The sequence below is a fragment of the Oncorhynchus tshawytscha genome, linkage group LG29, assembly GCF_018296145.1.
Source record: "Oncorhynchus tshawytscha isolate Ot180627B linkage group LG29, Otsh_v2.0, whole genome shotgun sequence".
In the NCBI taxonomy this organism is placed as follows: Eukaryota; Metazoa; Chordata; class Actinopteri; order Salmoniformes; family Salmonidae; genus Oncorhynchus; species Oncorhynchus tshawytscha.
In genome coordinates, this window is record NC_056457.1 from 23,809,222 (window position 1) to 23,823,728 (window position 14,507).

The 14,507-nt window shown below is 44.5% G+C and overlaps 1 protein-coding gene across 4 annotated transcripts in view; it reads left to right on the plus strand.

Moving 5' to 3' along the window:
* LOC112227699 (spermatogenesis-associated protein 13) overlaps positions 1 to 13,214 on the plus strand; it is a 28,700-nt gene extending 15,486 nt beyond the window's left edge. For 2 of the 4 annotated variants that reach the window (XM_024392519.2, XM_042308641.1), the window contains exons 3-14: positions 633 to 674; positions 1,087 to 1,560; positions 1,707 to 1,851; positions 4,571 to 4,701; positions 9,143 to 9,322; positions 9,958 to 10,149; positions 11,002 to 11,181; positions 11,344 to 11,576; positions 11,721 to 11,850; positions 11,961 to 12,339; positions 12,454 to 12,528; positions 12,643 to 13,214. In XM_024392519.2, the coding sequence (XP_024248287.1) occupies positions 633 to 674; positions 1,087 to 1,560; positions 1,707 to 1,851; positions 4,571 to 4,701; positions 9,143 to 9,322; positions 9,958 to 10,149; positions 11,002 to 11,181; positions 11,344 to 11,576; positions 11,721 to 11,850; positions 11,961 to 12,339; positions 12,454 to 12,528; positions 12,643 to 12,821 (2,340 nt within the window). In that variant the 3' untranslated portion in view covers positions 12,822 to 13,214. Of the gene's footprint in view, positions 1 to 632; positions 675 to 1,086; positions 1,561 to 1,706; positions 1,852 to 4,570; positions 4,702 to 9,142; positions 9,323 to 9,957; positions 10,150 to 11,001; positions 11,182 to 11,343; positions 11,577 to 11,720; positions 11,851 to 11,960; positions 12,340 to 12,453; positions 12,529 to 12,642 lie in introns of those variants that run through there. The other 2 variants (XM_042308642.1, XM_024392521.2) reach the window with 2 other exon arrangements.
* The last annotated feature ends 1,293 nt before the right edge of the window (positions 13,215 to 14,507 follow it).

The window sequence follows — 14,507 nt, forward strand, 5'->3', positions numbered from 1 at the left end:
TTATCTGTGTCTCATAAGCATCGGTCTAGTGTATTTGTCACCACTGTGATTGCGTGACTCCCAGCAGCCACAGCCCTAGCAGGGTCACGTGTCGGCCGGCTGTAGAGGCCGGCCAATCTGAAGGAGCAGAACAGGCACAGTTAATTATTAGGTATTGTTTATGATTGGTGGTGGGATTGGTTGCATAAGCAAGCGGGGCTCCTGTTCCAGTGTGCTGTGGCTGGCTGGTTATCAGTAAGAGCAATGCTGTCCCCTCCCTTCCCCACTCTGCCCTCAACAACAGGCAGGCAGGCCACCGGGACAAAGTCCACTAGTCACGCTGGGCCTGGGAGAGTTTACAGAGAGATCTAGGAAAACACTACCGACACACCAGGAATAATACACTGTCTGGGTTGTTAGAGGACTGAATATTCAATCAGAAGACTGGTTTATTTGATTGAGAACCATGATGGCAGATTTTAGTTGATCAGATGGAGGGAAATTAGCTGATTTTCATTGGTTGAAGAGAGAGAAGCAGGCAGAGGAACTGTGCAGTAGAGAACTAAAGGAGAAGCAGACCCAGACCTTGGGACAGAGGCCTGTGAGTGTGTTGGTGTTTGACCATGGTGCTAATCTACTGTGTACCTTTCCAGTGCATATGGACCAGACCAGACCAAGATCAGGAGGAGCTGGAGGTAAAGGAACTTCTCCCTTCTGACATGTCAATGACAAACAAATTAAACTTAACCAGTACAGTATACTAGTAAGCTCTCTGGTCAGTTAGACTAACCATTGCAAACAATTTCTCTTGGGCAGTAAGCTAAATAGGAGGAAATGTATTCTCTTCTGTCGCTGCTCCTTGTGTGTACACATACAATTTGATAAGACTTTTTACATGAATTCAGGGTATGTGATATGGGAGAAGAATGTGCAAAAATAAATATTCCATATCACTAACATTTGTACGGACTTTCCACATTTGACACGTCAGCTAAACAGCATGCTCTGTTTCTGATTAACAGACATTCTTTATCGAGGATGTGTTTAATTAGGAGCAGGCATTGTGGGACATCAAATTTGACCTTTCACCTTTACTCTTACCTGCAGGACACATCAGACGAACAGGGCAGAGAGGCACTGTTAGGGGGTGAAGAGGTGCCCTCTCCTTCAGCCACCGGTACCACTCTCACCCCAAGATGTTCCCTAGATTCTCCCACCTCACCCATATTAACCACATCACCCATGGCAACAGGCGCAACGGAAACGTCCACGTCCGTCACCCCCAGGCGGAGGGTGGGGCGATCGAGGCCTCGGCCAATCTCTGACTACGCTCAGCTGGTTGCCAGGAAGTACGCCATCCCCGAGGAGGAGGCGGAGCTACATCCTGAGGAGAGGATTACAAATGGAACTCTCTGTCAGGACTTCAAAAGTAATGGAGGCTCGCAGGACAGTGACAGCCAAGAGAACTACAATATGAATGGAGATCTCCGGTGCCGGAGAAGACGGCCTATGTCTGTGATTGGAGGAGTGGATCTGTACTCTTCACCTGGCGCTGAGGGGAGAGAGGACCGCCTGCCGTCTGTAAGCACCTCACTGTTTAACAATGGCTAGATATACTGAGATTTGTGTAACAGAGTATGTCAAATAATGACCTGTTTGTGATTGAGGTGCAAAACCCTTGGATGTTCCCAAAGGCCCCTAACACTGTCCTTTCCATGTTGCTCTAGCTCCTGTCACGCCCCCCTGTCCCATCCCACCAAGTGCCCTCCTACAGGGCTGTGTCGGCCAGGTTCCGCCCCTCCACCTTCTCCCAGAGCACACCCATTGGACTGGACCGCCTTGGACAACGCAAACTACACCGAGTCCTCAGTGGTGAGGGAGGGAGTGTGTGTGAAAGGGAGGAATAAAGATGGAGTATGTTTGTGTATGAGAGGCAGAGTGGGGTAGAATGTCTGTTAAATAAGCGTAAAGCAAAGAGCAGATTGGCCAACATGCACGCATGTTGTGTAACAACTACACAATACTCTGTCCATGTATGAAGGTACGAGATCCGAGTTAAAAGTACGCAGAAATGAATGGGGCCTGATTTTAAAAAAACATTTTAATAAAAAATAAATCCAGTGAGTCAATCTAACAACCCGATTCTCCAGCTGCAACACACAGACATGGACGGAGTTTGTGTCAACGGACATGGAGATGAATACATCATTATTCAACGTAGCTTCCTCGTGTCTGTCCCTCCTGTTTGTTGTGATGCTGAGTTTGCAGACTGTCAGCTGTAAGTTAACACATGGACTCTGTGTGTTGTGGAAAGGTAAACACATTGGTTCAAGCGAACGTTAGCGAACATAAGATGGACATTCAGTGGGCTCTAATGTGTCAGCAGTTCACTCGCATTTGCTAGTGAAAGAAATGAAATGCAAGTATGAAAAATAACTGTTCGCATTTGTGCGAGTGTGAAAAACATTTAATTCTGCGTCCCATTAGTTGTATTTTCCACGTAACATTACGAGGATAACGCAACCTGATAGACTAACAGTAATTATGATCCACGTCACAAAAAGCATTACAACAGTATAATCAAAAATAAATATAAGACTGCGCGATGAATGAGTGTCCGGTATTAGATTTAGAGGCAATGCTTCTAAAATGCCTTTGTACTACATTTTAGATTTGATCAATTTCAAACATCTGAAATGATATATGGTCTGCAAATACACCTTTACATAGGCTGAAACAGACTCTTCTAGCGAACAGCGTTCAGATTCTCTTTGCGGTAGCCTACTGAACAGTATTCAGATTCTCTTTGCGGTAGCCTACTGAACAGCTTTCAGATTCTCTTTGCAGTAGCCTACTGAACAGTATTCAGATTCTCTTTGCAGTAGCCTACTGAACAGTATTCAGATTCTCTTTGCAGTAGCCTACTGAACAGTATTCAGATTCTCTTTGCAGTAGCCTACTGAACAGTATTCAGATTCTCTTTGCGGTAGCCTACTGAACAGCTTTCAGATTCTCTTTGCGGTAGCCTACTGAACAGCATTCAGATTCCCTTTGCGGTTGCCGACTGACCAGCCTTCAGATTCCCTTTGCATTATCCTACCGAACAGCCTTCAGATTCCCTTTGCGGTAGCCTACCGAACAGCCTTCAGATTCTCTTTGCGGTAGCCTACTGAACAGCCTTCAGATTCCCTTTGCAGTAGCCTACTGAACAGCCTTCAGATTCCCTTTGCAGTAGCCTACTGAACAGCCTTCAGATTCCCTTTGCGGTAGCCTACTGAACAGCCTTCAGATTCCCTTTGCGGTAGCCTACTGAACAGCCTTCAGATTCCCTTTGCAGTAGCCTACTGAACAGCCTTCAGATTCCCTTTGCGGTAGCCTACTGAACAGCGTTCAGATTCCCTTTGCGGTAGCCTACTGAACAGCCTTCAGATTCTCTGCGGTAGCCTACTGAACAGCCTTCAGATTCCCTTTGCGGTAGCCTACTGAACAGCCTTCAGATTCCCTTTGCGGTAGTCTACTGAACAGCCTTCAGATTCCCTTTGCGGTAGCCTACTGAACAGCCTTCAGATTCCCTTTGCGGTAGCCTACTGAACAGCCTTCAGATTCCCTTTGCGGTAGCCTACTTGAGCTTTGTGTAGCCAGTTTGCAGTCTGTGTTGATGTGATCATTTGTTTTTATGTTTTCAAAATGATTTTGCTTTTAGTGTTGATTAGGAACCGTGTCTAAAAATCCAATACTTGTGAGCTGGCACTAGTGATTGGCCCTGTTTGAGAGGTGACTAGCGTTCCTCTGCTATAGAGACTAAACTTGGGGGCATGTGCTAAGAAAAACGTTATAGATAATTATCTCCATTCTATACTGTACATGTAATGGAATAAACATACAGACAATCTGTGCTAATTCTACAAAACATATATTTATATTATATGTTCTGTACTTATCAGTATGAATCTTTTATTTATGTTTTCTAAATACCTTTTTCAGAGGACTAACTGAACTAGGTGTGATGCATAATGTTTGTCTAAGCACATGAATCTCCAATTTGCTGCCTGTCTTGTACTCTAAACAGTTGGACAGGGTTGGCAGGTCTGGGAGAGCTTTGAAAGTTAGTGTGTTTACCATCTTTCCAGAGTGTGTAATGTGTAGAGCAGGGTTCCCCAACTGGCGGGTGTTTGTTTTTTTGCCCCCCTCCCCCAAAGTTTTCTAAACAAAACCCACAATTATTTATAGATATAAATATGTGTCATTTATTTATTTCTTTTCGACGTAGACTAAAAACACCAGGAAACCAGCTCCAATTGATTTAATTTGAAATGTTTTCCCAGGCATAATAGTGAAATGTGATCGTATACAAATGTGAACAAGGTTTGAAATGATGATGTTTTAGTTAAACATTATATCTCTTTGGGCTTCTTGCGGTCAATTTGCCTTCTACAAATGATTTGTATTTGTCGCAGCCCCCCGACCATCCACTCAAGAACAAATCGGCCCGCGGCTGAATATAGTTGATGATCCCTGGTGTAGTGAGTGCTGTTTGTGTGTGAGAGCATGTCTGATGTGTGTAACTGTACTAACTCTCTCCTCCCCACAGCAGATGGAGGCTCAGAGTGTTGTGCAGCGGTGGATGGTGACAGTGTGAGTGAGGAGGAGGGGAGCTTCGATGAGCTCAGTGATGTCACAACGTACCTGCAGCCTGGGGTGGGGCTGTCTGCTCTCAGCCAGGTGTGCTGCTTATCTACCTGCCTGCCTGTTAAATTTCAGGATGCATTCAGCATCAGATGTAACCAATGTTCCCTCAAGAAATTCGGCACTGATCAAATTTCATAATGTAGGCCTACCAGAGTGGCCTGCCATCAAAAACAATGGAGAAACGGATAATATCTTAACATGTCAATAGCTGTTCTATCATTCAGCCTACAGTAGCAGCCAATATATGGTGGTCAATGTAGGCCAACATTCCATGAGACTTTTGGAAAAAAACATGCAGGGCTTGACACTAACCTGTTTTATTTACTTGTCCTTCAGACAGGGAGGTGACAAAGAGTTGTTGTTTGATGCAAGAAACCACTCTACAAAATAAAATGCATAATTATTTCCATACGATTATTACAGAGAATCAGACAATTATGCTACCCTCTGCCTATTGGCTACTTAGCTTATTCAAGCCTGTCTCAAAATACAACAGTGCCCCTTCAAGACAAAACAAAGCTATGTACCTGACTCATTTTTCATAAAGGTCTAGAAATGTATACGTTTTGTGCTCTTGTTGGAAGCAATCACTCCCCTATTGCCGACTACATAGTATCTATAACTGGGCTAATAACTGTAACTAGCAAAGGATATTAACTAAATGTGCACAATTGGCTACATGCAGCTCTTGCTTTGATCTCAAAACAAGCTCACCTACTCACAACTGGGGCTGTTGCACTGATCGTATTACCGCCACACCGGCGGTCAAATTCCATGCTTGATGGTCATTAGTACCGAACTTGCTAACTACCTGGTGCTCAGCACTCTATTTTCCCTCTAATCACTCTGACATAAATGCAAATATATTTCAAACACTTCGAGAGCTCATGTTGCTCAATATTTCATTAGGCTATGCAATTGCATAAGAGAACAGAGTGATGGGATCCTCTTTTTAATAGAGGCCATCAGCTTTCTACAGGCTGGCATGAAAATGAATTACAGGAAAAGCTATTTAATGCATAGATAACATGTATTTTCTCCCACTGCCCCTGTTTTGATTCAGGTGCATGATAATGGTTCATTCTAAATCAAAACAAATGTCACACACACATTAAGTAGTATATGTAAAGACGAGATTAAATCAAGAATAATCTGATGGGTGACAATTTTTGCCTATCACTACTGTTCAAAAGTTTGGGGTCACTTACAAATGTCCTTGTTTTTGAAAGAGAAGCACATTTTTTGTCCATTTTTAAAATAACATCAAATTGATCAGAAATACAGTGTAGACATAGTTAATGTTGTAAATTACTATTGTAGCTGGAACCGGCTGATTTTTTAATGGAATATCTACTTAGGTTTACAGAGGCCCATTATCAGCAACCATCACTCCTGTGTTACAATGACACGTTGTGTTAGCTATTCCAAGTTTATAATTTCAAAAAGGCTAATTGATTATTAGAAAACCCTTTTGCAATTATGTTAGCACAGCTGAAAACTGTTGTTCTGATTTAAGAAGCAATACAACTGGCCTTCTTTAGACTAGTTGTGTATCTGGAGCATTAGCATTTGTGGGTTCGATTACATGCTCAAAATGGCCAGAAACAAAGACCTTTCTTCAGAAACTCGTCAGTCTATTCTTGTTCTTTGAAATGAAGGTTATTCCATGCTAGAAATTGCCAAGAAACTGATGATCTCGTACAACGGTGTGTACTACTCCCTTCATAGAACAGCGCAAACTGTCTCTAACCAGAATAGAAAAGGGAGTTGGCGGCCCCGGTACACAACTAAGCAAGAGGACAACTACATTAGTTTGTAGTTTGATAAACAGACGCCTCACAAGTCCTCAACTGGCAGCCTCGTTATAGTACCCACAACACCAATCTCAACGTCAACAGTGAGGCGACTCTGGGATGCTGGCCTTCTAGGCAGAGTTCCTCTGTCCAGTGTCTGTTCTTTTGCCCATCTTAATCTTTGCTCTTTATTTGCCAGTCTGAGATGGCTTTTTCTTTGCAACTCTGCCTCTGCGCCATTGGAACACAGGAGTGATGGTTGCTGATAATGGGCCTCTGTACTCCTATGTAGATATTCCATAAAAAATCTGCCGTTTCCAGCTACAATAGTCATTTACAACATTTAACAATGTCTGCAGTGCATTTCTGATCAATTTTATGTTATTTTAATGGACAAAAAAATGTGCTTTTCTTTCCAAAACAAGGACATTTCTAAGTGACCCCAAACTTTTGAACGGTAGCTAATACATTATCACTTGTGAATGATGCCCAGCATAAGAAACCATGCATCTTTTTTGTGACTTTTTCATAGTTGCACACCTATGTAGCCTAGCCCATAGGCCAATATGTTTTAATAAGGTTTGTATCACAACTGCAGTGGTCAAATAAATAATTAAAAGTATGCACATTAATCTGCTTTACCAGGGGTGTAGAGGCATATGTGTTTGGGGAAGAACATTTCCACCATTAAAAATGCGCCTTTTATAATAAGAGCGTTACATGCATAATTGTATTTGCGGTCACTTTTGATAATGGTGTTTTCCGCCAGTGGTACATTCACACTTAAAGCCTACTTCCTTGTGCGCATTGCTGCGCTTATAATATGAAGAAATAGCCTTATGGTTTATCAACATTTTAAGCTGAACGTTTTGATCTAAAAAAAAATGTTGATGCTAGTGGTTGTATTAATTTGGGCTCTATCGCAACTCTCCCAGACAATTTTTTTATTTATTAAATCTTTATTTATCACACATAATAGAATAGGTCTACTTTTGTACTATGGGGGTTAGTAGATTAACATAGTCTCGTGCTTTTGCTGTTCAAAGTAAATGTGAACAGTTCTTCCAATATCTTCAATATGCACATCAGTTGGATAAGGACGTGAGAAGTTGCGTGACCCGACGTGTCTGTCTTAATTTGTAGCCTGTGACAAAGACCCGACCAGCTGACGGAGAGCTGTGTGAGTGAGAGACTCTTCGGATTGCACGGCACACTCAAAGGAGAAGAGCACAGCACTTCGGGCCGTAAAAGGAATGGATTTTTTTTTTAGGGTGCATTACAGTCACAAAGGGGATTCTGCCGTGAAATTCGAGGCGTTGTCAAATTGTGATTGAGACTATTGAAGTGTACAGCCTGCGCCATAAACAATACAGAACTCATGCCTTTTCAAGCTATTTTCTTTCAAATGATCATTAGTCTCATCATGCAGCCTTACAATGTATTAAAAATCAAAACAATGTTTGTAGAACAACTAAAGTTACATTTAATAAATCTAAATTAAGCATATAGGAATACCTGTTTCTTTAACTGCTCAACACTGAATAGCCAAATGTGCGCACTCAATCGTTTGGAGAAAATATTTATTTTATTTAGCTTTGTTCAATTGTATTCACCATACTATAAAGTAATGCAACATAATTATAAGCAAATCTTGTCTGCTAAATGAAATAGTGTAGCCCACAGCCATATGGCATAGCCAGATCAGGAACTAACATAAAGACAACTGAGTATGCCATTCTGTTCTTCTGAAATGGTCTACATTTTCTTCATATATTTCAGACCGGTCTAAAATAAATCATGGATTTATTGTGAAGGTGTAGTCTATAATACATGGATTTATTCAACTTTTTAAAATGTGTGGAAGCCAGGAGATGTTTAATGTGTTTGTTAATTAACGGTCAATTACCATGAGACTGACAGTTATTCACTTGACAATCACCGTCTGACAAAATTTTGTGACAGTCACAGCCCTACTCACGACCGCTCATGCTGTAAACACAGTCCAGGTCAAAGTAAATGGTACAGATCCATATATGGCAATGGTCTATTTGCATGTAGGCCTACTGCAGCTCTGATTGTTTACGCTGCACCGGTCTGTGTAGAGTACAGGCTGAGTAGTGCGTGTCAATGCAATAGAATCCTACTCCGATGCGTTCTGTCTACAACAAAAGCTAAGCTGTTGCATAGTTCGTTTTGTTTCAGTATGTTGCGTTGAACGTGGATAATATTGGGTTGATTCGATCACAATTGCCACAGTAAAGAGAAACCTTGAGTGTTAACTTCCACTCCATAATAAATTGTTGATTTTTGAAGGAATGCCTTGGAGATCGATCAGTCGTTGAATGAAGTTCAATATCGTACTTCTCTCTGTGGGCTGATATTTCTGTGCGGCGGTCTGGGGGCTACTGCGCATGCGCGCAGCTTAAAGGGAACATTGGATAAATGTCTCCAAGACAATATGCCATTTCTGCAATCCCTGATGTGTGTGTGATCTGTTTTGGTCTGAGTTTGGACGCAGCTCTGGTGTCCCAAGTCCAAGCGTAATCTGTGTGTCAGACATGAGTATGCTGTGCATGTAATTCTGTATTTATTTGTGCGTGTCTGTCATTACATAAGCTCGGTAACCCTGACTCGGTAACCCTCCACTTCTCTCTTACCCTTTTTTTCTCTCGCTCTCTCAGTGGATCAGCCAGGGTCAAGCTGTGTATGCAGAGGCCCTGTGGGACCATGTGACGATGGAGGAGCAGGAGCTGGCGTTCAAGGCGGGGGATGTGATCCGGGTGCTGGAGGCCCCTCACAAGGACTGGTGGTGGGGCATGGGGGCAGACAGGGAGGCCTGGTTCCCCTCCAGCTTCGTCAGGGTAAGACAACACGGAGTCAACACATTTGTGCACTAGCCCTGTTGCATTGAAAAGAAAAATCTGTCAAAGTCGTCAATTATTTAACAGCTCTTTGTTTTTATTGATCTTTTTTCACAACAACAAGAAACAAACAGGTCAGGTCATGACGCAAAAAGAGGTCAAAAACAAAACAACTTTCTGAACAAGCCATTGACATGATCGGCTTGGATCAGGAAGCAAGAAAATACAACAAGTGTCCATGTTTTGTCTTAAGTAGACATTCTGCCCTCTGTGTAATTGATGTTTACGCTAGACCCTGCCAGCTGTCTTGGCTGCAACCCAGCCCCTTAGTAGTGTGTGTTTAAGGGAAAGGGTAGTGTGGGTTCAGAGGTTTTGGGGGTTTCCCTGGTGAATTGTGTTGATTTACAGTTGCATCTTAATTAGGCAAGCTATGGTAACCATGGTGAGGCCAGTTAATTGACGGGGGGTGACCGCTTGGTAATTGCCCCTGTTGGGGATTGTTGGCGACGGACAGGGGCTTGTTAACCATACATGGTGTTTCTAATGTTACCATAGGGATGTAGGTTGGGTTAATAGGATTTAATTCAGATGCATGACTCTGTGGTTCACCTGGTAACCTGTGTGTGATTTGACAGGTGCGTGTGAACCAGGAGGAGGATTCTGGAGCGGAGAGTGTAGAGCGTTGTGCTCTGGACCAGGAGAACCCACACACTGCCCCCCGGGACACACACAGCGCTGAGCACCGCCACCAGATGAGGACCAACGTGGTCAAAGAGATCATGAACACAGAACGCATCTACATCAAACACCTCCGGGACATCTGTGAGGTGGGTGGAGGCTCAACAAGAAACATTAACCCGACCCTAACCCATGTCTCCGCCATCGTCACTGACATTACCAATAGGGTAGAATTTACCTTAGTTTTTCTCTCCTGCTCTCTTCTCCTTGCCTCTTTTTGGAAAAATGGTCAAAGGTAATTGAGGAGCGGAGGAGAGGAAATGTGTGAACAAATGGATTTGTATGAAATGAAAGTCCTTTTCTACTCACGCTTCATCCGACAAATGAAGTTTAAACGGGTGGAATTCCAGAATAATTATGTAAAGTGATAAAACAAATGTAGCTAGTTGTGCAACACATTTTATAGATACAAGGAGAACACCTGATTCAAGATGCTTTGAGAACACCTGATTCAAGATGCTTTGAGAACACCTGATTCGAGATGCTTTGAGAACCCCTGATTCGAGAACCCCTGATTCGAGATGCTTTGAGAACCCCTGTTTCGAGAACCCCTGATTCGAGATGCTTTGAGAACCCCTGATTCGAGATGCTTTGAGAACCCCTGATTCGAGATGCTTTGAGAACCCCTGATTCGAAGGGGGCGTAGCACTTCCCTGCTATTTGCCGCAAGGACACTCTTGTGCATCATCTGTCGAAGTAGGAAATGGAGGGGAGTCTTCTCGACCACTTATCAGTTTCCGGGTCGCGGAGGAGAAGACAGAGGAGTCCAGGAGAGAAGAGGACTGATTTACCTAAATGACAATCTCCCAAAGGCTCTGGATTTTCAGCAGCTTCATTGGCGCTCCCCCTGCTGGACAAACTTTGCGTTGTCCGCAACTCCATAGTAACGGTTATTCCTTGTTACAACTAAATCATCTGACAATATCTAATGCTTTTCCCAGGGCTATATCCGTCAGTGTGGTAAAAACCCAGGCATGTTCACTGAGCTGCAGCTGAAGACCATCTTCAGTAACATCGAGGACATCTACAAGTTCCAGAGACAGTTCCTCAAAGACCTGGAGAGGAAGTACAACACAGACCAGCCTCACCTCAGTGAGATAGGAGCCTGTTTCCTCTTACAGGTACGTTCTACCATTGGTTCTACCTTTCTACACACAGTCACACACACACAGATTGTATTACTAAATACAGCATTTTTCCAAAACATTTCACTGTATACATTTCAAAGCAGTCACATCCCTATTTGGAAGGTTTTATTTAACTGTCTCTCTCCCCTCTCTCAGGGTGAGGGTTTTTCCATCTACTCTGAGTACTGTAACACCCACCCTGCAGCGTGTGGGGAGCTGCAGCGCCTCATGAAGCTGGGCAGGTACAAGCACTTCTTTGAGGCCTGCCGGCTGCTGCAGCAGATGATTGACATCTCCATCGCCGGCTTCCTGCTCACACCCGTCCAGAAGATCTGCAAGTACCCCCTGCAGCTGGGAGAGCTGCTCAAATACACTCCCAAAGACCACAGGTAGGCCACAACACACACACTTTACAAACTTCACAACACCCACGTGTGTGTGTGTTATATATATATATATATACATACACAGCTAGTTGTGCAACACACAAACCTTTTCACACTCTCCAATGCTGTTGATGTTGTGTGCTTTAGTGACTACGGTGGAGTGAGTGATGCGTACGAGGCGATGAAGAACGTGGCGAGCCTCATCAATGAGGGGAAGAGGCGCCTGGAGAGTGTTGACGCCATCGCTCACTGGCAAGTGGCCATCCTACGCTGGGAGGTGAGAATCTTCCAGGTGTATTATTACTGTAGCAGGCAGATATCCCTGTGTGTTCTAACAACGAATGCAACTCAACCTAATGAATGTCTCTCTGTCATTGTTCCTTTCAGGGAGCAGACGTGTTGGAGCGCAGCTCGGAGCTGATCCACTCTGGAGAGCTGACCCGGATTGTGTGCCAGGGCAACAAGACACAGCAGCGCAGCTTCTTCCTGTTCGACCACCAGCTGGTGTTCTGTAAGAAGGACGTGCTGCGCCGCGACCTGCTGTACTACCGCGGCCGTCTGGACATGGACCACACGGAGCTGCTGGAGATGCCCGACGGCAGGGACCCTGAGCTGGGCATCTCGCTGAAGAATGCCCTGTGGCTCCGGAACAGCTCCACTCTGGAGACCCTGTGTTACCTCTGCTGCAGAAAGCCCCAGGACAGACAGCGCTGGCTGCAGGCCTTTGCCAGGGAGAGACGGAGGGTACAGGAGGACCAAGAGACGGGTGAGGAGGGGTGGAATGGAGAGATGGAGGAAAGGAAAGAGGAGACGAGAGGGGTTGTTGGGAAGAGGAGAATGTGTTGAATGACATTTGATTGTCTTTTTTTTTTCATGACAGGAATGAAGATCAGTGAAACACAGCGAAAACAAGCAATCTTCAATGCGAGGAAATCCCGACAAGGGAAAATTAAGAGTAAGCATTAATAAATCATGCTTTTGTGTTCTTAAGATTGCTGTGCATGTGGTTTTGGATTCATCACTATTGCAAATAATGGTTTTAAAATGTTGTTTTCCATTTCCTCCACAGCCATGGGCTACTCTGGCAATGTCCTTCCCCACCACCAGCCCCTGCATCCAATTCACCAGCGCCACGTTACCGTGCCAACCAGCGTGCCTCAGCAGCAGGTGTTTACATTGGCCGAGCCCAAGCGAAAGCCCGCCCATCTGTGGTACACCTTCACCCGACACACCTTCTTCAGGAAGTGAGGATCCCCCGCCTGGTCCTGACTCTAAATGGTCTCCACGCCTAGAATCGTCCTGATAACTCAGAAAGACTTACTTATGGACCCACAGGACAGTATCTGTGCGTGTACTGCTTTGTGTAATGTGTGTTTTATCAATGTGTTTGTGTTGCCTCTTAAAGTTTTCTGTTTTGTTTGTGCATTATTTTTATGTCTGTTTATTTGTCTAGTTAAATCAGTGCCTGGACTTGTTAATATACATACAGACGGACACCCCTCCATGTTGCTGGTGTGGTGGAGATACTGCTTTTGTAGTCTGAGATTCCTTTACACCCAACCGCCTAGCAGAAACCTGTATTATAGTAATTATGGCAATGATGTACTACACGTTCTGCTTTTAAATTACCTGTCAAATATTTACCTGATATCTTGGTTTTAGTTTATTTCTGAGGCTGGACCCTGTTGGCGTTAGACTGCTAGTGAAAGCACAGCCCACACACAGGACAGTGTACCCACGTACCCACAGGACAGTGTACCCACACACACATACGTACCAACCAGACAGTGTACCCACACACACATGCGTACCAACCAGACAGTGTACCCACACACACATACGTACCAACCAGACAGTGTACCCACACACACATACGTACCAACCAGACAGTGTACCCACACACACATACGTACCAACCAGACAGTGTACCCACACACACATACGTACCAACCAGACAGTGTACCCACACACACATACGTACCAACCAGACAGTGTACCCACACACACATACGTACCAACCAGACAGTGTACCCCACACACACATACGTACCAACCAGACAGTGTACCCACACACACATACGTACCAACCAGACAGTGTACCCACACACACATACGTACCAACCAGACAGTGTACCCACACACACATACGTACCAACCAGACAGTGTACCCACACACACATACGTACCAACCAGACAGTGTACCCACACACACATACGTACCAACCAGACAGTGTACCCACACACACATACGTACCAACCAGACAGTGTACCCACACACACATACGTACCAACCAGACAGTGTACCCACACACACATACGTACCAACCAGACAGTGTACCCACACACACATACGTACCAACCAGACAGTGTACCCACACACACATACGTACCAACCAGACAGTGTACCCACACACACATACGTACCAACCAGACAGTGTACCCACACACACATACGTACCAACCAGACAGTGTACCCACACACACATACGTACCAACCAGACAGTGTACCCACACACACATACGTACCAACCAGACAGTGTACCCACACACACATACGTACCAACCAGACAGTGTACCCACACACACGTACCCACACACACATACGTACCAACAGGACAGTGTACCCACACACACATACGTACCAACCAGACAGTGTACCCACACACACATACGTACCAACCAGACAGTGTACCCACACACACATACGTACCAACCAGACAGTGTACCCACACACACATACGTACCAACAGGACAGTGTACCCACACACACATACTTACCAACCAGACAGTGTACCCACAGGACAGTGTACCCACACACACATACGTACCAACAGGACAGTGTACCCACACACACACGTACCAACAGGACAGTGTACCCACACACACATACGTACCAACAGGACAGTGTACCCACACACACATACTTACCAACCA